We start from the raw sequence: 25,389 nt of genomic DNA, 5'->3' as shown, positions 1-25,389 counted from the left end.
ATTTCTAGGACGTTTCCTGTTAGATGTCATTTAGAAGATGTCTTTAAGATGTTTAAGATTTAGAATGTACCTGCTTTTCTACGATGTTTATCAAATATTTTTGTATTGTGACTTCAGTTTTAAAACTACAAAAAATACCTCAATATCTCATTAAGTAATTTGACATATTCTAACTTTATATTGTATCAGTTTAAAAAAAAAAAACATGTAAATCAGGTAGTAAAATGTTTTGTTTCTTTATTAGTTTACTTTTTAAAATAATTAAATAACATCTTTAATCCTTTAACAAATGTTTGACCAGCAATTGCTCCTCATCAAACCAGTGTTAAAAAAAATCTTCAGGTCTGTGTTAAAGCGTGATATTTATAGAGTAAATCGAAATGGTGTTAAATCGGCAGTGCAGTGAATGTGTGCAAACCACAAGTTCCCATCTGTATGAAAAAGAAACACAGTAGACAAGCAAATGTAACTACTGCATTGTTTTATTGTGGTTCTCAGAATATAACAAACAAGTCTGTTTTCAAGTTCACATGACCTTTCACAGCTTCATACATTTATTTATTTACAGTTATAAACAAGGAATAATTATTTACAGTCGCAATCCTTAGTGATGTTCGACATACAGTACCAACAAGACCTGCACAAAAATATTAACTTAATGCTTTTAGTGTCATAACCTCAATCAGATGAACACTCACAAATATATACGTATGGTTGATTGTTCAAGCATATCAAAGATAAAACATGGAGACTCGTTCGTTACGAAGCATATTTTGCTTTTCAGCATCGGTCATAAAAAAGTGCTCGGTGTCTCTCGAGGTCATTACGAAAAAGCATGTCAAACGATCACATTCAACGGATCTGTCACGTGGAGAGTTCATACAGATGTACTGTACGTTTGCAGGTTTCACAGGTCAAAACATCAGTGGTATCACAAGCAGAAAGAGAAAACAGTATGAAAATCGTTAAAATAGGAACTTTGGCAGAAGACGTGACGAACGCAAAGCAATGCGCGAATATAAAAAACACCGGAGATCGAGATAAATAATCGAGATACGTGGCGAGAAACATCCGCGTAAACAAACCAGTTCAGTTCGGACAGTGCATTAATCGGCATGAAACTTCATGTATCGAGTCGCTTTCTTCCGTAGCTGCATGTAACTTCGTAAAAAAAAAACATTTTGCACATTTGATAAACTATAATAGTCAGTTTCTGTAAACAGTCCAGTTTTAAATACTTACGAAGACGCAACACAACGTACACAAGACTTCAAAAACAGAGACAGTTCCAGTGATTTCAACACACTTGAGGCATTCATCACGTTGCTTGTCAACAGTCAGGAGCTGAAGTGAAATGCATTATGGGAAGAAAAAACCATGACCTTTGTTCTTACTTAAAAAAAAGCTCAGAAATGGACGCGAACTCACGCCCGTGTCCCTCTGAGATAAAAAGCACCCGTGAACGAAAGTGCTCCTGGCGGCCGGCCAGGAAGTGATGCTTTACGGGACAGCAGCTTCCTGTCGATCACAGGCTGAGGAAGGCCAGGTTGGCGTCGTCCTCGTCGCGCTCCGCTTCTCCTCCGCTATGAGCCGCTGTGCTCTTCCTCTTCACCTGCCGGCGGGTCCTCGGGGCGGGCGGCAGCAGGAGACGGAAACCGGAGAGATTCTGAGGAGAGACCAGAGACGAGGAGACCGACGGACTGGGAACGCTTTGGATGGAGGAGTAGCCCGAGCTGCGGCGGTCTGTGCAAAAGGTGCTCGATGAAGAGGAGGAAGAGGATATGTGGCGTATCCAGGGTCTGCTTCGACTGCTGGTCTCCTCCTCTTCCTCCTTGGGTTCCTCACAGAGGCTGTCGTCATCGCTGGAGAGGGCGCAACAATGTCCCTCAGCGCTCTCCACCGGCTCCATCTGCACCTCCATCACTGAGACTAGGGCCGAGAGAGAGACCGTTACTCATCAAACTTTTATGAACGGGACTCAAACATAATGAAATTTAAAAGGAATAGCCATGAATTTTTTTTTTGTTTTTAATTTTTCACCCATTTTATTATAATCTTTCTTCCATGATTTTAGGCAGAAAGTCTGAGCTTCTGTTTTCAATACGAGAGAAAGCAGTGATTTATACAGTCGAGCTCCAAAACGGCACCGTAACAACCTGTCACAACCTGTGTACATCAGCTGAAGCTTTATGTGAGGAACAGAATTCAAATGTGGTCGCAGAGAAGAACAAGATTTTTTTTAGAATTTAAATTAGAATTTGTCAAATAGATTTTATAAATAATTTCATTTTAATTCTAATTAATAATTTAACAGTGAAATAATCATTTAAATAATTCAATTTGAATATTTTTTTTCCAATGAATTACATACTAATTAAATATTATTAAATTAACGATTAAAAAATTTAAATTAATTTAAAAACTGAATTAAATATTTACTTGTTTTAATCATTTAATTAAAAAGACATTAATTTTATTGTGTAATAATTTATTATTTTTGTATTATTGTAATCAATGAAATTTGTAACAACATTTTCAGGTGAGGGGGGGCATGTTTTTATGGAGTAAAAGAAATACAGGATTGGAACGATATTAGGGTCATTTCTGGGTAAACTAGTTCTTTAAAACTAATTGAAAACACACACACACACACGTTCGCTAAATGATTGAATGTAAGTGTAAATAATGATTATGCTAGCTGATAACACAAAGATGTTGTGACTATTGACAATTGGATTTGTGTAAGATGATTCAGGAGGCATCTCACCTTCTCCGTCCTTCTCGCCCTCGCTCTCGCGGTCTCCTTCGTAGCCGGAGCAGGAGGTGTCGAGGCTCCAGTCCAGCATGTCTCCCAGCAGCATCTCCTCCTGACTGGACAGCTCGGCTGTGGGAGTGGCCAGGAAACTGCCCCTGTGCGCCTGCATGCTGTCCTCCCGCCTCCTGCTCAACACACAACAACAACGCTTCTAAACAGTCTGTTCTCCACACATCTAACAAAACATGCTCTTCAAGATGCAGAGATAGTGAGAAACATAACAGGATTACAGGTGCATTGATAACAAATTTCACCTATTTGCATGCATCAAAATCTTTTTATGAATAGTAAAGTATAATGGCTGATCTTTTCTGTTTTATTTATTAACGATAGCCATAAAATTTTTTTATATATATAACATTTTATATATTTATTATAGAGATTATATATATTATAGAGATTATATTTATTTAATTAGGCTTTTTTTCCAAACAGAATTTATCACACACAAACACACACATATATATATATGTGTGTGTGTGTGTGTGTGTGTTTGTGTGTGTGTGTGTGTGTGTGTGTGTGTGTGTGTGTGTGTGTGTGTGTGTGATAAACACTGTTAGGGGAAAAAAATACTAATTAAAAAATATATATAATCTCTCAATATCAGATATTCAATGATCAGTATCCCTTTATAATAAATTATGAATAACAATATACTAATTACTTTAAGCCCTGTGTGTGTATGTATGCATGTGCATACACACACACACACACACACACACACACACACACACACACACACACACACACACACACACACACACACACACACACACACACACACACACACACACACACACACACACACACACACACACACACACACACATATATATAAATAAAACATGTATAGGAAATTATAGACACACTTCATTTTTAAATTATCAGGATCTGTCCTAATATTTTTTAGGGTAATAGTAGAATAGATAAAATATAGAATGAGTTGTGTAGATGTGGTGTGTACAATTGTATTGCTGTCAAATGTCAAAATTTAACAGGATTATGAGTTATAGCGCCCCCTAGAAACCGAAGTGCAGGACACCAAGACAGATACTTGTCAAATGTCAATGTCCTATTCATGTGATTCCTAGATATTTGCACTCAGAAGAGGGCTACGCAATAAGAGTTATTTTTCTAATCTGTAAAACATAATGGCTAAAACACTGATATAAGGCGATACATCCTGCCTCTCTATCCTGTGTGTAATGTTTGGCTCACACACCTCTTGCTGTTGCTGGCGGGAGAGGACAGGAAGGTGTGCATCTCCGTGATCTGACTGCTAGCGCTGGACTCCTCCACCTGCGGCTCCACCTCTGGCACCTCCAGCACCTGACACAGCTCCTTAAAGCTCATCACCTGACACACACACACACACACACACACCATTCAGAGGACACACTTCACATGATCAACCCAACGACAGCAGACTCTGAGACACTCACCACTTCTCTGCTTATCTGCTGGTACGCATCATCCTCAAACCTCTGCTTGACCCCCGTCAGAGACACGTGTCTGTAATCTTTGGGCACATCTTGACCGAAACTGTGAATGGAGTGAAAGAGACGGTGAGTTTGACACAACCACAATATAATCGCAGATATCAAAGCGGTCTGGCTTTAAAGACACCATGAGTAGAGCCCTGCACGGGCCTCAAATCTAGGCCCGAGCCCGGCCCTGGTCCCAGACGCTCAGGCCAAACCCAACCCGATTATCAGCCCGACCCGAGTCCGAGACCGTTTTTTTTTTTTTTCTCTTCTCATTACACAGCGCCAGCCTGCCCTATTTGCAGCCATTAAAATAGGTCAGTTTTGTTAGTTACGTTTCTTTTCATTTATTTATTAAGTTAATTTAGACAAATGCTCTGAGAATTTTTTTTTAAATGACGACCAAGCAGCCGAGCCGACAGCGAGTAAAACATCAACGCTAATACTTTACTTGGCTACAATACCATAAAATCCATAGATATAAAACACGTAAAGCACTTAAAACACTTAAAGCATATCACACAGTTAATTTAATAAAAGTTTATTTATTAAACCACAGTGAGTAAAACAACATTTTTTGAAATACTACTGAGGCAGGCTCAGGCTGCTCGGAGCGCTCGCAAACGAAATGAGCAATAGCCTACAATCTAAACAAATTAAATTAAATAAATTAAAAACTAACTTGCAGGTTATCTTACCTCAAAAATGCACCACAGAACATGGCTATTATTTTTTTCCAGTTTCCAACAGTTAAACGAAAATAAAGTCCAATCAAACGAAAAACATTTCCAACAGTTAAACGAAAATTAAAGTTCAATCAAACGAAAAACATCAGTAGTTTCCAACAGTTAAACGAAAATAAAGTCCAATCAAACGAAGAGTTAGAACAGTCTCTTACTGTTTTATCTTAATATTCTCCATTTCACATGAGGTGTATCGTGGGTCGCGCAGCTCGCGCTTGACGTGAGACTCATGTCAGTGTAATTATAAAATGTCTTTTTATGTTTGTTTTTCTATCGTTGACTTCAACTTCTCAATATTTTCTTTTAATTATTGTCCAAAAATATAAAAAGGATATCCCAAAAAAGGCCCGAGGCCCGGCCCGCATGTGAACTATGATGTGAAAATTGGCCCGAAGCCCGGCCCTAGGGGCGTAAATAAGTCGGGCCCGTCCTGAAATGCAGGGCTCTAACCATGAGGTCAAAATCATAGCATTTACTATCTAAATAATAATGTCATTACAGTAGATTCATCATGAATATTAAAAAAATATATATAATTTACTACAAGATTTAATTACTAGTTATTTAGTTATTTAACTAAATATAAAACACTAGATATTACTAATTATAGGATAAATAGTGGTAAATATTATAACTAATAATATAAAAACAATCATATATTACAACTCATTGCAATTAATAACAACAAAATAATTCAATTAATCATTAAGATAAAAAATAAATTGTATTAAATACTATATATCATTAGCAATAATAATAAATACATACATTCTACATTCATTTATACAAACAAAAAATAATATTTATATTATAACTAATTTAAAAACAAACAACAGCATATAACATTCATATATCGCGACGTGTAGCAATTAATACTATTATAACAATAACCGCATATAAGACGCATTCATATATTAGAAAATAACTAAATTAATATATATGAATTATAACTAATATAAACATAATGCAACAGCGTGCAACTAATAATGATAACATTAATTATGATACAATTTTATAACATATGGAAACAAACAAATTTTGTAACCAAGTTAATAAGGATAAACACAGATAATAAATATTACATTAAAAAAACTGATTACAATTATTAATTAATATAAAAACACAATGAATTAAAAAATATCATAATTATGATTCTTATTAAATATTGACATTCACATTTCATGTGACAAGCAGTTATTTTTGTAAAACAAAAACCTAAATAAATGTAGGGCCCACAATATAATCCCGAATTCTTCAAAGAAATCGCAGTTGCTAAGAAAACGCTGTAACTCGTCCCATTCTGTGCTATCTGAAGAGAATGACAGAGCTATAAAAGTCACTGCCTGAAAACAAGTAAATGCGCGAGATACTTGAGCAGCAACGCTTCAGTGAAAGGCCCACAAGATGAGACAACGGATTAAGTCCAAAATCTAGTAAGCATTTTAAGGCATCAAAGTCTATTCCAACTTGTAGGCAGGAAAGTTACACCTTATTTGGGAAAAGTCAAAGGCCTTTAATGTGTCCATGATTTAGAAGGCAAACCCAGAATGCATTGCGACAAGCTCAATAAAAACATTCATTGAAGACGCTAGAAGGAAATAGGAAATGCCAAAAGAAATATATCCCATTAGGAACTGAAAAGTAGTGATAGAAAATAGCTTTGCATTTACAAAATGCACCATTTCACCCAATTGACCTGTGGCTAAGCCACGCCCCCTCCACTCACTCGGACAAACAGTCAACATTCGGTGACAGGCGCTATGGCAGCTGTCACAGCAGGAGACATTTCACAGGAGGCAATTGAAGATTTTTGGAGAGAGAAAGATTATATAGATATACATTTTGGTAAAAAGTTGTCTAAAATATTGTGCTTTAATATGTAATAAATGGTTCATGATCAAATTAAATATGTACAGGTCTAAGTTGCATACGTTTCCAGGACAAGGCTTTTTACCATCATTACCAAGAGTATCTCTCCGTTAGTTTGGTGCTACAGTATTTACATGAATCATTCAGCACAACATTGCTAACATTTGTTATCTCGGTTATTTACAGATACGTTAATGAAGCTAAGTGACATTATGTACAACGCAGCTAGAAGCTAACGTTAACGTTTTCTAATGTTAGGCTAACGTTACGTTAGAGATGTAAAAGATGACGTTCAAATACGTTGTTGACTTATTTTAGAACAGATGTAGACATCCTTGTTTAATTTATCCACGTTTAGTTGGTGTTGTGGTCTTCCATAACTTAATCCAGACAATTATCTTGGTTGAGATGTGGTTTGGGAAAGGGTAAATAATACACACCGTCAACCAGCCTCTCGGGATACCCCAGTGTCGGAGTTGCATGTACTCCATGCACACCGTTTGACCATTTTAAACTTAAAAGGACAAGAAAAAACATAAAAACGAATGAAACCTGACTAACTGAAATGCATTTCAATGGTAGAGGAAGCAGAGAATGTCTGAGTGTATGGGACAGCTATGCGCACTGTGATTGGCTAATTGCGTTTGGGGGCGTGGCGTAGCCATAGGTCAATTATCTTTATACAATGTCTTTGTTTGCCAATTAGAGAATATTTTTAGCTTAGCAACATGCTAACACCAGCTAAACTCCTCAAACCCAGAGGAGATTTGCCTCATAAAGGGCAAGAGTAACAAGCACAGATAACGTGCTGCCACAACGCCCGTCTGACTGCACATAACCGGCTCCATGGAAACGACACTTCTCTCGGGGTCAGGACAACCACTAAACTTCATTAGATGAAATGCATGTAGCTTAACTGGTGTGGACACTCACCACTTGACGTAGAGTGATAAAGCACAGGAGACCAGATCCTGCTTGGAGAAACCCGTGTTTTCCTCCAGCTGGATGGGCCACACAGGAACTGTGGAGAAACGGACCGGGGAAAATTCAACACGTTAGTGGAATGGTTCAGTCCAGTTCTACACTGTAATTTTCACAGAAAAGGTGCAACACTCACATTAGAGGAATAAACTTGAGCTTTATCAGTTAAATGTCTGACGAAGCCCTTGAGAATGGCTGAAATGTTTGTTAATGCTCAAGTTTATTCCTCTTGAATCATTATATGCAATTTTACTGTAGAATACTGTCAAATTCATGGTTTTGCCTAGGGACGCACCGATATGAAAACTTTGGCCGATACCGATAATTCTTTATATTTGAACGTCAATAACCGATATATTGGCCATTAAATCTTAATTCAAATTTTTATATAATTTGAGAGCCTGATTACAAAAACAAAACTCTCATAATTAAAAGCCAAACACACAATTATAATGTTCTCATCATGATTTTAATTAGCCAATATGACAGACTTGCTCTGCACATTTACTGTATTTTACTTTTTTGAAGTGATTCCAATCATATTTTTTAAAACAATTTAAAATTTATCGGCTTTAATATATCGGCCAAATTTTCTTATCAGGCTGATAACGTTAACATTAAAAATGAACATATATCGTCCGATACCGATATGGTGGCCAATATATCGTACATCCCTAGTTTTGCCAGTAAAAATTGCCATTTAATTTGCGATGAAAAACCATAAAAATAAGTCCCCCTTTGTGACATCACATGATTATATTTCGTATAATTAATTGTTTCCTCTTTTTTTTTTGATACAAGTCAAGTAATTGTGTTTAAGTGTATTGTGTGTAACATGTTCGGTTGTTTAGTTCATGTTTATTGCAGTATTTTAGTGTTGTGTGTTACCCCGAAGGTGTTTTGTGCTTGTGTGTATTTGACCCTGTGCACCATCTATATTTAACAGTATCGACCATGTTTTATGGACAAGTCACTTATGATGAACCCTGATTGATCATGTGGGTTTCTAGTTCTAGTTTCCAATTTCTAATTCTAGTTTCTAGTTCTAGTTTTAGTTTCTAGTGGGATCCACCTGTTTTATTGTGATGCTTATTGGTACATTTTAAATTAAAAATGCATATTTTGATACTTAAAGTACTAGGTATTTTAAAAATTACATCACTGTATCACTGTAGGGCTGGGCATTGACAAAATTCTTGATTCGATTCCATTTCAATACACAAGCTTGCAATTCAATTTCAATTCATTTGTAAATATATCAGGTACAGCACATGTACATTTTTCTCAAGGAAAAATATGTTTAGTGAAGTTTTGTTCATGCATGAACTGAAAACTACAGACTAAAAGATCGATTAATAAACAATATCTGTTCATCGAAATGAGAATCGATTAAAATCAAGAAATCCTTATTTTTGACTCCGCCCTATAAAACTGGAAACACTGCCACAGTATTTTCTACAGTGAATTTCTGACAACTACAGTTGCCAGCGTTTTACAGTAGATGTAACGTGATATTTTTGATGGGATGGCGGTGGTACCGTAGTTGTGCAGCGCTCTGGTGAGCAGCAGGATGGCGCTGGCGAGTTGGGCCGGCCCGGGAACGGTGAGAGGCGAGCAGAGCAGAGAGAGTTCACAGATGTATTTGAAGAGGTGAGAACTGCGTCTCTCCGCAGGGACCAGAGACAGCAGCACTTCTCCATAATCCAGCACTGTGACGGTCTGAAACACAACATGAACACAGAAATCAATTACGGAGCACAAGAGCCAGGGCTCCACAAGAAGGGCCAATGAACGGACCAATACACACAATTATTAAGAGTACAGGGTTTCAGCACTTTGTAACTAAGGCGGCCGCCTAAGCAACACACGCCTGCCGCCTTAACTACGTCGTCAAAAAAACTAATATGAGCGATCCGCTGTGTTACTCTGTCCTGTTTTCTCCATTTCAATCTTTAAATATGTGATAAGCCTTTGCGTTCGCTTCAGTCTTGTTATTAGCGCGTTCTTCCGCAGGGGCGCCAAGCACGTCAGAATCAGAACAAACAGAACACAGTGTGTGTGTGTGTGTTCATCTGAGCCTCATTGGTCTGTCACTGCTCATCAATGTCAGAATATTTGAGATGACCAATCAAATCAAAGTAGGCGGGCTTTATGTTAACAGTGCGAATTTTAGCAGAGCGACTCATAGACAGGACCGACTCGACGCGCTTCAGTTTACAGTCGGTCAAGTGCGAGATAAGATGCAAGTTGCTAAACTAAACATTTCCTATTTGACAGTTTTTTTAGGTCATAAATGTTAAACGAATCAAAAATAAACAGACAAACTAATACACTTTTGTCTATTTCCGTCATTTTGAACTGAAAATAGACCACTAGGTGACGTGACTCATGTAATGTAACCTTAGCCTAATAATTAGTTTACTGTCATTGTGAGGGGACAAGACACATTAATCAGGGTACCCGCGGGATCTTAAAAGCATTGAAAAATAATCTCAAATTAAGGCCTTAAAAGCCTTGAATTTGGTATACAAAATCTTGGATTTCGTTACAAAGGTATTATATATTTTTTGCCTTTACTACAATTAAGTTCATAACATAACAAAATTAACTGTTACTAAAAATTCATGCAACGTTGAGTGCACCTCGCACTTCACGTCATAGCAGAAAGCGTGAAAGCGCGCACACCGTTACTACTGTTACACTGTTACACACCGTTGCACTGTCACGAGCCGCTTGCGCTGTTTGTGCAAACAAAATGCAGGCTGATATCCAGCAGTGTTTTTAATGTTGATGCAATGTTTCCCGAATATCCGCACGATTTCAAATGTGACATTGATTTTATACAACAGTTAAAAAACAAAACAAAAGGGTAACATTAAGTGATTTACTACATTTAAAACAGTATAGTCCGGCTTATTGCTTTATTTTGCAATGAAATCTGTGGCTTTGAACGAATCATGAGATTCAATGAATGACTCGATGACTCACAGATAAAGACAACGAGTTACCGCCACCTACTGGCGATTTGAATATAATATTTGTATTAATATTACACGATTTTTAACATTGCCTATTTATTGAACATTGTTTTATTTAAGGAATTATTCATTTTTTAAAGGTATTACAAAGGTAAAAAAATGAAATGGAAAAATGTGTTAAAGGGGGCAAATATTGTCCCTTAATGGAAAAGGTGTGATTGCAGTCTGAGTGGAAGAGGGGTACGACACTTTAAAAAATTGGAGAACCAAGGAACTAAGGAAAAGGGATATGTAGAATTGCACAAGTGCCACTGCTAAAGAGTGCAATGTCAATAATTTATCATAATCTTAATTGAATTAGCCTAGAGAGAATAATTATTATGATTATTAAAAAGATATAAGACTCAAGTTTCAGTATTTGTCTTAATTTGTGTCAGGAGTTAGGAAATTCCAATACAGAATATTCACTGCTAAGAAAAAAAAACACCAAAAAAAAAAAACTCCCTATTATTGAGCGCGGAGAACAAATAAGTAATATAAAAATGGAAGAAAAAAAATGACCCTTTTAAGATTCAAAAAGAACGGCTTTGAACACCTGTGATACTCTATGTTATTAAATACTGATGATAATTGTCTGGCTTTTACTTTTTCCACTTTCTGAAATATCGGTTTTACTTATCTTTCATCATCTGGCACGTCTTCGTCATTACACAACTGCGCATTCAACAGGAATGCTCAAATATTATTTTTTTCTTAAGAGCATTGCAATGTCTTCTGGAATACCCTTTGCACTGAGAGACGAGGTCTTAAAATGCCATCTAGGTTGGTAGCTCACTCCGCTTTGGCGTCAAGCTCTAAACCTCAGACACATTAATCTGAGCTGGTAGTCTATAATGAGGTTTTTGTGTGCTGGAGTGAAAGCAAACAAGAGGGCGCTTATGTCCTTCAGGAACTGACCCGTATCTTCCCGTCCAGCACGGAGATGACCTCCCCCATCATGCGCACCAGGTCTTCATACTGATAGGTGTTGTCAGTGAGCCACACCGCCTCACGGATGGTCAGGATCTCTTTACTGATGTACCTGAATCAGAAGATTTAAAAAGTGTTCAGTCTAGTATAGAGCTGTGTGATTCTGGAAAACTGAGAATCAAATCTTTTTGTTTAGAATCGAGATGACGATTCTCCCATGTTTCGAAATAGACAAATAAACAAAACACGTAATTTACTAGAGATTCTGACAAAATTTCAATTGCCCCAATCCATTTAAAAAATATTCAATTCGTTTATTTTGTTTTGATAAATCGGTTTTAATTAATTATTCAATGAATCACTCAAAGACTCTACTCATTTCATTACTTGATGAATTAATATTTTGGATCAAATCTCTTAAATTAATGATTCAATGGCTGTGTCAAAAATCATCCCTATACCCTAAAAGAGGGCACTATTTGAGGGAACAGCCATTTGTCCAAAACCATAGCGAACGTTATCGAGTGCACTCATTCAATCCCACAATGCACTGCAATGAGTGTACAACTGATGTAGGCTCAACGGCAAGAGAATACCCACAATGCACTGTGATAGTCACTGGACGAGAAGATGGCGCCCGCAGCTGTATCATCCATCCATTTCCCAAACCGCTGGTCAGATGTGGGTACAGCGCAATATTATACGGGTATAAATTCCTTAATTATTAAATTGTTTAGTGGAGGTTATAGTTTCCAAGACAGATCAAGTTCAAGATAAATCTTTCCATTACTACTAGAGCTGCCAGTTTGCGAAGTTTCAAATGATTATTAAAAAGCACAAACTATGCAAAAGCTGCAGCCCTTCCTGTGTCTGAATTCACTCACTCGTTTTCATTCACTCCTTCAAGTGGACAATATTAGTAGAGTAACGTAGGGAATAGTAAACGAGGGTAAATGGGGTGATTTCAGACTTCGTGTTTCATTACTGCATGAATCAGCGTTTTTGAACGAATCTCTTGAATGAATAATTTAATGTCAAATATGTTCGTTGTGAACAAACTTGTCAAAGGTTTAATAGACATAGCCGAATCATTGTCATTCATTAATAAGATTGCGTGGGGTGGTTGAATAACATTGCGAAACGTAACAAGTTTATTACTTATCTAGTTCTAGTCTGGCACAAATACATGATTAGCAGAGCGTCTCATTGCTCACCTAGTGCAGATCACCATGCAGGCGATGCCCAGAAGCTGCAGCTGGGCCTTGGGCACTGAACACAGGCTCAGATAGCGGTCCACGCATCCGATGGTCACATGCAGCACTTGACTGGAGAAGTCTTTCATGGTGGTCACCTCCACCAGCCAGTCCACCAGAATATACCTGCAAAAACATACCGGTGATGAGTGTAAAACATGAAGCTGAAAAGTAAAGGATGATTTGGTCAATAAATCAGTAAAATAAAAATAATATAAAATAGATTTAAAAAAATGTTGTTTTTTAGAACTTAACACACTGTGGCCAACCTGACCACCTTTTTTATCACCAAAAAATGCTGTAATAGTGCTTTAGTAATTCGATTCTGCGGACATTCTGCATTTGTTTAGCCATCACTAGGTATTGGGGATAAGTATTGAATATTTACAATGTATCCACAAGGATTTTGCTGGAAATATAAAAGCATGCAACACTCAGTGTCATTATAATATATTATTAAAGTATGGAATAATACTAATTTGCTTTAATTTTTAATATTCATTTTAGTTTTAAAAATTAAACTAACTAAGATGACAAAAGCACATATCTCTAGAGCTATAGTTTATTTCCATTTTAGACTTAAGTTTAATTTGAAGTACTAAAATTACTAAGTTAGTTACCAAAGCAACATTTGTAAAATAAACAAATTAAAACAAAATTCCCCCATCTAATATTTAAGCTTTATTTTTATAACTGAAAATGATTTTGGTAACACTTTAATAAAGGTTCCATTTGTTAACATTACTTAACTACACTAGTGAACATGAACTAACAACGAAAAATACATTTATCAAACGTTAATTTCAACACTTTATAATAAATTATTAAAATCAAACATCGTTAATATTCTATTTAATGGATCCGAGTTAGTAATACACAGTTAACTAACATTAACAAATATTAATAAATACTGTAACAATAATTGCTCATTATATTAGTCAATGCATTGAGACCTTATTGTAAAGTGTTACCATTATTATTAACCGTTTTATGCAACCCATGTTAAATAATAATAATGATAACAATAAAAAAGAAAAACTATTTTAATTAAATAATAAATAGAAATATATATTTTTTTAAGTTAGAAAAAACACGTGGCTGACATTCAAGCCGAGAAACAACGACTTTAAAATTCCCTGATATTCCCGGTTTTCCATGATTGTGAACCCTCTGGAAATATTTTGACATGGGTGTTGATTTCATACCTCTTAGTGGTAATGTCCTGTCCCTGCAGACTCAGCGGGTACTGCAGGGGTGACGGTCCCGAGTGGAAGAACTGGGCCACGAGTTCAGCACAGGCCCGCGGCTCCAGACCCAGAGGGTTAGCGCTGCCACATGACTTCGCAAACGCCAGCTGGGAGATCAGAACAAACAAACATGAACCCTGTGTGTGTGTTTAATATGGCATCACAAATGAACAGATTTTAACAAAAAAAGCATCACTCTTCATTTGAAGGGCCCCCATCCACACCCATTTACACACATCACAGTGTCTTTCAATCTGGCACAGCTGCTGATTATTACAAGTCAATGTCAACAAAGGCAGAGAAAATGTCCAGATGAGATAACAGGAAATATGAGGCATCTTTCCCAGGGTGTGCACTTCCATTAGGAGCGTACTCAGAGCACTGACATTGTGAGAATGGAGGAATAATGGAGACAGATGCAGATGTCATATTCACACAACAAAGGTCAAAAAATGAAAACAAACTGAAAGGCTGAGCTATCAAAGACAAAAAATAAACCTATTTTAGATATATTTTATCTGCAGCTTTCTTTTTATTTTTTCCAAGTAAGTCCCCCCAAAAAAGTAAAAGATGCACCAAAAAAACTGCATATTAAAACTACAAATAAAAAGCACAGTTTATTATGTTAAATGTTTGCTGGCTAAGAAAAAAATGGGTAAGGAAAAATTGACAAAAGCAACAACAACAAAAAAAAACACCTCAACATAAACCTGTGCACTACTATAACTCAACACAATCAGGTGCCGGTTGCATAAAGCCTAGTTCACACTACATGATTTTAAAACGTCGGGCTGAACTGTGCGGTTCACACTACATGACTTGCTCTCTGAGAAATCAGGAGTGTTCAAGTTGTTGAGCTGTTCACACCACACAACACAGCGTTATTGATCCGCAACAGGAGGTAACGCACTACACGAGTTGACAACAACTCTGTCACCCAACGATTATATCTTGTCTACAAATCTATCTGTCTAATGTCTATCTTGACGCGAAACAGCACGGGCCAATACACAGCAAAGCACAACACAACACGCGAATATGGACGTCAGACAGAAACTAGTGCTGCAAACTGTTTGCGCGATGATTTGCTCTGAGAAAAAACGCACAAAAAGAAAAAATAAGAGAGTATGGGCGAAAGAGTGGATCTGCATACGCGAAGAGCAGGTCTGTGCTACAGAGAGAGTTGGAGGTGAGTACAGCATGTTTTAAAGCCTATCGGAGATGTAGCTACATGTTTATGTTTAGCTGATGGCAAAAATCACATATTTACCCGGTGACCTCAACCCATGCCTTGCTGTGATTGGCTGTTGCTCATGACATCATTGAGATTGAGTTGTGCGACAGCTCTGGATATCTAGAATGCTAGATATTTTTCTAGGCTCGGCGACGCGTCTGTGAGGGTCTTTGATGCGTTGTTGGCTCTTTCATACTAACCGATTGGCGAGCGTTCATCGCCCGCTAATCCCCCGCGATTTGCACGCGGTAACACCCTGACCTGTCGGCGAGCTCAACGATTTGCAAATCGGGCTTAAAATCATGTAGTGTGAACTAGGCTTAAACCGCTAAGACTAGTCTTAGCTAGACAGATTGTTTTCTTTAAAACTGTTCATAGCTTTTTTAAATCAGTTACATTAAAACTTAGATTGGCCTATAGTGATATTGAAAGTTAGAAAGACTGCCCCTGACTAACTGCTAGTGGGTCATAATAGAACAAGACACTGTCTTAAAGGGTAAGTTCGTCGTTTTACAAGTAAAGCCCTGTTTTAAGATAGTTTCTGATGAAATCGAACGGTTAAGATTAAAATTTGGACACATGCTGCTGTCCCGAGAATTTTAGGTTTTTGTGTTAGCACCCCCCCACCTATACAATGGTTTCATAGGGGCACTGGAACAATCATTCATATAAACGCATTAAACTTTAGTTTACAAAGACGTGAAACTCACCGAGTGGTCTGTGGTGTTCACTGATATGCTCACGCAAAAATTGCTGCAAAAGAAGCTTTCCAACAGGTGTTTTACCATTCATTGTAAAACTGTGGACCTATTTTTCCAACGCCTCACAACCGGACATTCTTCCGTTGAGAGCTTGAATAATAGACACTCCAGCCCAGTTGGATAATGCACCTTTGCCAATGTTTGGATAGCGTAGCCTACGATACCGCGACTGCATAACTACAGAAAGAATACAAACAACCCCATTTCCGTCTCCGGCAGCGGAGTAATACTGTACCTCACAGAACATCCTATACAAGTCAATGGGGTTGGACAAAAACTACGATAAAACCTGTTGGAAAGCATCTTTTGCAGCGATTTTTGCGTGAGCATATCAGTGAACACCCCAGACCACTCGGTGAGTTTCACGTCTTTGTAAACTAAAGTTTAATGTGTTTATATGAATGATTGTTCCAGTGCCCCTATGAAACCATTGTATAGGTGGGGGGGTGCTAACACAAAAACCTAAAATTCTCGGGACAGCAGCATGTGTCCAAATTTAAATCTTAACCGTTCGATTTCATCAGAGACGATCTTAAAACAGGGCTTTACTTGTAAAACGCCGAACTTACCCTTTAACGTAATGGCTGTTTATGCAATCGACCCCTGGTCTAGAGCCTGTATTTTGCGAATGCCTTGGGCAGGAATTATTTAAATGAGGGATATTGTGATGTGTTTGTTCCGGGAAGGAACTCAAGACTACAATAGAGGTGTTTCAGGGAGTTCAGAAACAGTGTAAACCAATAACTCCCTCCGGAGTGACCTTTACCATGCTCAAACAGCAACCTTACACACTAAAGAATATTGAACATGTAAAACAGCATAATAAGTCCCCTTTAATTTTCTATACACGTCATTTCTCCAGTCACCTGAGCTTCCCAGCATCCTTTAGCAGCGTAGTCCCTGAGTGTGCGCATGCACTGCAGATACCTGCCGGGGTCAGCGGTCTGTGGATAGAAAATAAACCAGCGATCAGCACACACTCTGCAGAGATACAGGAGTAGCGTTATCACGAGAGCTAAAGCAGCTCTTACCGACGAGCCACGGTTCATTTCCCACAGCAGATACGAGCTCTGCACGCTCCCGCATCGAGCCGACTCCTTCAGCATGGACGTAGCCTCGTCACGCTTATCCTCATCCTGATACACACACACACACACAGTCACAGATTGAGTAAACACCTGCTGCTCAAGGGGGTTACAGGAGAACCAGAGCGGAGCTGCACTCATTAACACAAGGGTTTCTCTGGGACATATTGACTGAGAAGCACAAATGCTAAAGTCACAGAAAACAGTAAATCAGCAGCCCAAACACAGCTTAACCATGGCAATTATGAACATCCTGTGGATGTCGGAAATTAGTAACATTTCACGCTCTAGTTTTTGAGTATAAACCATTCCGTGATGCTACAAAAGAGAATCCATCTTTAAAACCTGATAGTATTGTACATCTGTACACAATCAATCTCAGATTAGAAGGCCATCTTTTCAATAACAAAACCAACTCACATCAAACAGCTGGAGGACTCTAGCCAAGCAGTAAAATAACGTCCCTCTCCGTTCCTATGAAGACAAGAAGAAAGAAAGAGACATTAGGATGCGTTTAGATCTAGATGGCATCTGCGGCATGATTGACAAATATAAATTGGAAAAATATGATTACATAGATTCAGGTCAATTTTGTTTCCAAGAGAGAGGAATAGAGAACAGAAAAAACACAATCCCATACTGATATACCGATACAATATTTTGAGGAAGAAAAAGAAATGTAAACCAAATGAATGGAAGAAAAAAAATATGTTTAAACTATTTATTTTATTTATCTACACTAACATCAAATCTTTTGGGTCAGCATTTTTTGTTTTATGTTTTTTAATGTCTCTCATGCTCACGAAGACTGGATTTATTTGATCAAAATTACACTGTGAAAATTGTATTACCGATTAAAAGAACTTTCACTTTGAATATATAGTAAAATATAATTTATTCCTGTGATCAAAGCTGAATTTTCAGCATCATTACTCCAGTCTTCAGTGTCACATGATCCTTCAGAAATCATTCTAATATGATGATTCGATGCTCAAGAAACATTTCTCATTATTATCAATGTTGAAAACAGTTAAGCTGCTACATATTTTGTTGAAAACGTGATAAAACTAATTCAGGATTTTTTGTTGAATAAAAAGATCAAAAGAATAGCATTTATTTGAAATAGAAATAATCTTTTGTATCATAAGTATGTGTGTATGAGATATATATACCGTATATATATATATATATATATATATATATATATATATATATTAGGCTTGGGCGGTATCCAAATTTTGATACCGTCAAACCTCCTCCCTATTTTACCGGGGTATACGGTATTACCGTGACTAATTAAAAATTATGACATAAGGCTCAGACAGCGTCACCAAACTGTTGGCTTGTGTCTACACCGTTCAGAAACTGAATACCAGATCGGGCATAAAAAACACACAAAAAAAAATCAAGGCCAACCCGTGCACGTTGTGTCTGATCCCTGTTGACGGCATTAAATGTAATTATGAGCCGGAGCCCTATTTAGACTCGACTATTTTTAATACGTGGGCCGTTATAATATGGTGGCGCCGAATAATTTTTTAACCCAGGTGCTCAGGGGGTGGTAGATATAAATACTATTTATAAATGAGCAAAAATGGGACAATTAATAATATTTAATTATTTTAATTATGACAATTGTATTCATTTTATTAATTCATTTAAATTAAATTAACAAGCAACAAGCCAGAAGTGCATTTGTAAATCCGGTGACACGCGTCCATTGATTTTTATTAATACAACTTTTCTGTCAGTGCTGCAAAGATTAAGTTGACTATCGCCATCTCCTAGTGGACGCGCATATATAGAGAAAAATGCAAATCATGGATTACATAATCAGAAGGTATAGGCTAGTCTTTTTCTTTTCGTTTTGAATTGTTTCGTTTAAAGAAATTGACGATTGATATCTCCGTAGTGAACGCGCGTATAGAGAGAAATGCACATCATGGATTAATCAGAGAGTATGCTGCCTATATTTCTTTTCCTTTTGAATTGTTTCGTTTAAAGAAATTTACGAATCGCCATCTCCAGAGAGAAATGCACATCATGGATTAAATAATCAGAGAGTAGGCTAGCCGATTTCTTTTCGTTTGGAATAGTTTCGTTTAATTTGATGATCGCCATTTCCGTATAGAACGCGCATAGAGAGAAATGCACATCATGGATTAAATAATCAGCGAGTGGCCTATTTCTTTTCATTTTGAATTGTTTCTTTAATGAAATTTCAAGCTTTATTTAGATATCTTTCATGTCTGTGAGACATACACTGAGTTTCAGTTAATTTATGATGAGATTTCAATGCAAGTGACCGCGGCGCGCCAGCGCACGATCATGTCATGATTATGTTGTCTGCTATATTTGATTCTTATTTATTATTGGTTGATAAAAAAAAAAAATATTAAAATTAGGATACAATTTATACAAAACGAAATTCACTTTAAAGAAAGGCCTTTTACAAAATGAAACTTAATTAAGTGGTCAATGTCTGACTCCCGATGCATCCCATCTTACTCGTGTTTTCATTATCAACGTAAAAAAAAAAAAACATTATAATATTTTAACAAATATAAACGAATGCGCTTATTTAATGAACTCGGGGCAAAATGCATCCTGGCACCACTGAGTGGGTGGTTGTTTCGGAGATGCGACATTAGGTTAGAGGTGTTTCCATCTCTCGCGGTCACCTTTTTTATTGCAACATTTACAAATTGCCTAGTCAGTATTTACTGCCTCTCCCTTCTCTCTCTCTCTCTCTCTCTCTCTCTCTCCTCCACACTGTCACTTGATGACAACTACATAAGCATTTTTAGGCATTGAATAAATTATATTTATTTATTATATATAAGTGCCGGTAATGACGGTATTGAAACTGATACCGTTGCTATTTTAAGACCCCGCGGTATACGATATTACCGAAATACCGCCCAACCCTAATATATATATATATATATATATGCATGCAATTCTCATTTCAAAATCAGAACATTTTAATAGTGAACTAAATAACTAAATTAATGAGAAACAAATTAAGGAAAATATGATAAATAATTCTTGGAGTTTGGGTTTACAAGAACCAGCTCATTAATAAAAATAAATAAAAATAAAAATGTATTGCAAACACATTACAATAAGGTTTTACTTGTTAACATTAGTTAATGTATATTAACTAACATGAACTAACCTAAACCACAAGCAATATATTTGTACAGTATTTGTTACCATTAGTTAATAAAATTTCAAGGTTAACTAATGAAACCTTATGGTAAAGCTTTCCAAAAAACTAAATGCTTCCAAATTTGATCTCATTAAATACCTAGTTTCACTCTGTAACATATCCGACTATGAACTTAATTAGAACAAAAGCTTAACACCAGCATTAAAGGGATAGTTCACCCAAAAATTAAAATTCTGTCTGTATTTACACACCCTCATGTTGTTCCAACCCCGTAAGACCTTCGTTCATCTTCGGAACACGAATTAAGATATTTTTGATGAAATCTGAGAGCTGGATCACTCCTCCATAGGCTTCTTTTGGGATTAAATTTGCAGGCCCCGAAAAGTTATTAAAGACATCGTTAAAATAGTCCAAGTGACTACAGTGGCTCAATCTTAAGTTTATCAAGCGACGAGAATACTTTTTGTGCGCAAAAACAAACAAAAATAACGACTTTATTTCAACTATTCATTTCCTTCTCTGTGTGCCTCTAGTCTATTAACGTAGTGTGATTGCGTAGAGCTACGTCACACGTAGGCTCACTATTGGCCAACGCTGGTCATGTGTGTGATGCGTGTGACGTACAACAACAGAAGCTTACGCTGTTACACTAGTGAACCGACTCGAGGCCCCTAGAGAGGGAAATGAATAGTTGAAATAAAGTCGTTATTTTTGTTTGTTTTTGCGCACAAAAAGTATTCTCGTCGCTTAATAAACTTCAGATTGAGCCACTGTAGTCACTTAGACTATTTTAACGATGTCTTTAATAACTTTTCCAGGCCGGCAAGTGTCAATCCCTGAAGGAGCCTATGGAGGAGTGATCCAGCTCTCACATTTCATCAAAAATATCTTAATTCTTGTTCCAAAGATGAACGAAGGTCTTATGGGGTTGGAACAAAATGAGGGTGAGTCAATACTGACAGAATTTTTATTTTTGGGTGAACTATCCCTTTAAGAGCTGTAACGTATAAAAATCTAAGAAATGTAAGAAGAAAAAAATAAACGGTGTACTGGGCCTGGAGGAGTTGAACTGCAGTGGAGGTGAATGCTGGGATATCCAGGAATGGCTCACCAGGTTGGTCTCACACTCAGCTTGGAGTCGGTCGTACACCACAGCCTTACAGCAGCCTCCAGACATGGACCAGGGCGGGCGGATGAACAGCCAGATGAACGGCTCGGCCAGCGGGGACCTAAGGCTCTCGGCCAGGCTGAAGTACCGAGACGCCATGCGGCCGCACAGATCAGCACGACCCTCCTCGCTGAGCGACGCTGGAGAACATTCACACGCCATTACAGCTCTGACCAGTCACTCGGGACAATTACAACACTCAATAAAAAAAAAACACTGTAGAAACTTACGCCCTTCGTTGTACAAATACGCAATTCCTAGTTTCACAGCAGCTTCAAAGTTTCCTTTCTCCGCAGCCCTAGATATTGTCCAGGGTGAGAAAATTCATTTAAAATGGGGGTATTATGGACATCAAACAGGAACTAGCATGCTTTGGTAAGTACAATTGAGTCATTGCTAGGAAATATCATGACATTTAAAAAATGTTGTTGTTTTGTTTTCAGGCATGAAAATTATTCAATTCAATCATTTCTACAGTGAATGAATCTACCCATAACATATCCTTAAACAGTTCACAAACTGATCTGAATCAATAGCGAATCGTTTGCGAATCAGTCTGAATCAAAATTAATTGTAAAGGATTAGCTCACCCAAATATAAAAATCCTCACCTTTATGTCATTCGGTTTACCATATTTGAGCGTTATATGCATGTTGTTTGCTGAACAATGTTTATGTGAATAAAAGCCTAAATTAAATCTGCTCACAATATAAAGCGATCGTGCCTCTTCTGAAGACTTGAAATCTCTCAGATTTCATTGAAAACATCTTCATTTGTGCTTCGAAGATGAACGAAAATCTTACGGTTTTGGATTGACATAGAGAATTTTTAAACCCTTACTTTGTTAGATACTTAGTCACAAACAACTGTAAATATGGTAAAAAAAATAGAATAAAATAAAAACATTGTTGTATATCATACCTCTCAAAGAGCCAAACGGTGTTGAGGGCCGGCCAGCGGTCTTTGAAGCTCACTCGTGCCCAGACACTTGAGTTACTATCAATAATGTCACGGAGATGAGAATGAACCTGCGGGATCACATGACATTTAACATCACAAATGCACTTTTAGTTAACAGATTTCTGAGGTTGGCGTCCATCTTGACGAACCGCTCTGACGGAGAGGAGATCCTCAGCGGAGAGGCATTGGAGGACATACAGGAGCAGCTCCTCGGGAAGAGACAGCAGCGTGACAGCAGACGCACGCTTTCGGACACGCTTCCGGACAGGGAGAGAGAAACATTTGGCACATCGACAGTGGAGCACTAGAAACGGAGAAAATCACGATTAAACAACACCGAATCACATTTTCTTTATTTCATTTTGAATAAAATTGCTGACAAATTAGAGTGTGGCAAAGAACTTCTTGAAATTGCAGTTCGTCACAATTATTCTGGCCTATCCTAGTCGATTACTGGCCGTTTGAGATTATTAATATCAATAACTGGGTTTGTTTGGACAATTAAAGGGTTAGTTCACCTAAAAATTTAAATTATCCCATGATTTACTCATCCTCAAGCCATCCTAGGTCTATATGACTTTCTTCTTTCAGACAAACACAATCGGAGTTATAATATTAAAAAATATCCTGGCTCTTCCAAGCTTATAATGGGAGTGAATAGTAACTGAGATTTTGAGGACCAAACAGCACATCCATCCATCCCTCATAAAATGAAGGCCTTCTGAAGCGTAGAGTAGAGATTGAGCAAATTATGGGATCATTTTCATTTTGGGTGAACTACTAACAGAATTTTAACAGAATTATTCATTATGCCTACTGTAAGTTAAAAAAAACAACAAATAATAGTGCACATATTTTGTTCTTAAGGTAGGCTACCTTATTTTATGGCATTAAACTTTATTTAATAAAGAATATCTGCATTATCTTGGTCCCTCTCAGCTAGGCATCGAAACTGACCATTAAATATAAATAAACAAAACCCTTTAATGGTTGAGCACAGTAAAAAGTACTTTAGTGGTAAGGTTACTAGTACAGTATAAAGACAGTAAAAGTGTGGTACTTTGAAATACACTGTGGAGCCAATATTACTATAGCCTATGCATACCATGGTACTTGTTACACTAAGGTACTTCAAGGAATATCAAATTCAAAATTGCTTTATTGGCATGAATGTAAATACAATATTGCCAAAATCAAATACAATATCACGGTAACATTACTACCACAGTACCAGCACATTAAAACATGGTATTACCATGGTATTCTTGTATACTAAGATTTTGCATTAAGAAATATAATGTTAGGTCACCAGAAGAGGTTATTTACGGTTTAAACTAATTTAAAAGCTTAAAGATACATTAGCACAAGTATAAAACACACATTTTAACTAATAACGGTTAGTTTTGTTAGTTTGCAATGGCAGTTTTGACATGCTCACAACCAGTAACGTTAACGCTAGCAAGTTTTCCCTCCTTATTCATAAACCAGTTATGGGACAGAGGACAACTGAACTATCTTTAGGATATATTATCTCAGTATGTATTAAGGACAATTCAATAACACAGTTATGGAAATGGAAAGAATATTTATATAAAAGTAATTAAAGATTACTTCAATTATATAACAGTTAACGTACAGGTTAACGGGTCAGTACGTCTCAACTTTGTAAGCATTTAAAAAAAACGTCAGCTCTGATTATGATGTAATCGAAAGATAAATGTTCATCAATGTTGATGAAATATGAACATAAGCATTTACAACTGAAAAATTAATTTTTCGATGAGATTAAAGTAGTTAACGTTACTTACCGCCCGCTTTCATTTCAAGGAAGGGTTAGAGAGGTCAGTTTGCAGCGATCACAGTGATCCGAAATTAATACTTAAATCTGTGAGTATTAGACCTTAAATTAATATAATCAGTTTTACTGATTAACCTACTAAATTCCTGTTAACTAATAGTGTTGGACTGTTTAAAACACAACTCTCCTACTCCTCCGCTCTGACCCAACCATGCAACTTCCACTAAGCCCCTCCCCCCCGATCGCTTAGCCACGCCTGCGCGGACAGTTTAAACATCAACTCTGGACGCTCACTGGACAGAAGACGGATACGCCCATCACAGCCGCTGCTGCGTTCTGATTGGCTTTCGCGTAGAACTCGAGGCGCCATTGGTCCGTCTTTCTGAACGGATAAAAAACGTCGATGTATTGGCTGAAAAGATGCTATTTCGAATTATGCGCTTCCAGTTCTGTGGGACAGGAGTGGTTAAGGGGTTTCGCTCGGGGAATTCTGGGAGATGTAGTATATCATTTTATAACATTAGCGAAATCAGTCAGAAGAAATTTGTATTTTTTTTACATATTAAATCAAAAACATTGTTAAGTCTTACGTCCAAAACAAAAACCAAAAAGGGCCTGTAATCTAATAAACTAAACATACTTTCAGCTAAAGCATACTAGATAGAACTTACCTTATATTCTGTTAAAAAAATATTGTCACAAATATGAAATAATAATATAGGCTACATGTATTAAATAATACATCATATTCAAATAATTTTAATTAATCATTTCAGCCTTTTTAAATTACCCCACTTATTTACCATTTCTAAAATCCTTTAAAAGAAAGATCCTTGATTTTTAAAATATGGTTACATATCGATTACAAAAAC

At 37.0% G+C, this 25,389-nt stretch overlaps 1 protein-coding gene across 1 annotated transcript; it reads right to left on the bottom strand.

Annotated features, from left to right (window-relative positions):
* Positions 1 to 464: 464 nt before the first annotated feature.
* ccnf (cyclin F) lies at positions 465 to 24,761 on the bottom strand. The gene is made up of 17 exons (XM_077213770.1): positions 24,528 to 24,761; positions 22,869 to 23,023; positions 22,681 to 22,787; positions 21,990 to 22,057; positions 21,703 to 21,899; positions 17,840 to 17,893; positions 17,366 to 17,470; positions 17,201 to 17,278; positions 14,298 to 14,446; positions 13,054 to 13,218; positions 11,828 to 11,951; positions 9,431 to 9,611; positions 7,845 to 7,932; positions 4,258 to 4,357; positions 4,038 to 4,171; positions 2,768 to 2,940; positions 465 to 1,929 (listed from the first exon to the last, which is right to left on the bottom strand). The coding sequence occupies exons 1-17, from the start codon at positions 24,538 to 24,540 to the stop codon at positions 1,526 to 1,528; spliced, it is 2,295 nt and encodes a 764-aa protein (XP_077069885.1). The 5' UTR covers positions 24,541 to 24,761; the 3' UTR covers positions 465 to 1,525.
* Positions 24,762 to 25,389: the final 628 nt, after the last annotated feature.

This window comes from Siphateles boraxobius, unplaced genomic scaffold, assembly GCF_051911475.1.
Source record: "Siphateles boraxobius isolate OS27281-9 unplaced genomic scaffold, OSU_SipBor_1 66, whole genome shotgun sequence".
NCBI lineage: Eukaryota > Metazoa > Chordata > Actinopteri > Cypriniformes > Leuciscidae > Siphateles > Siphateles boraxobius.
The sequence above is the reverse complement of the archived record's forward strand: the minus strand, read 5'-3'. Positions and strand labels throughout refer to the sequence as shown.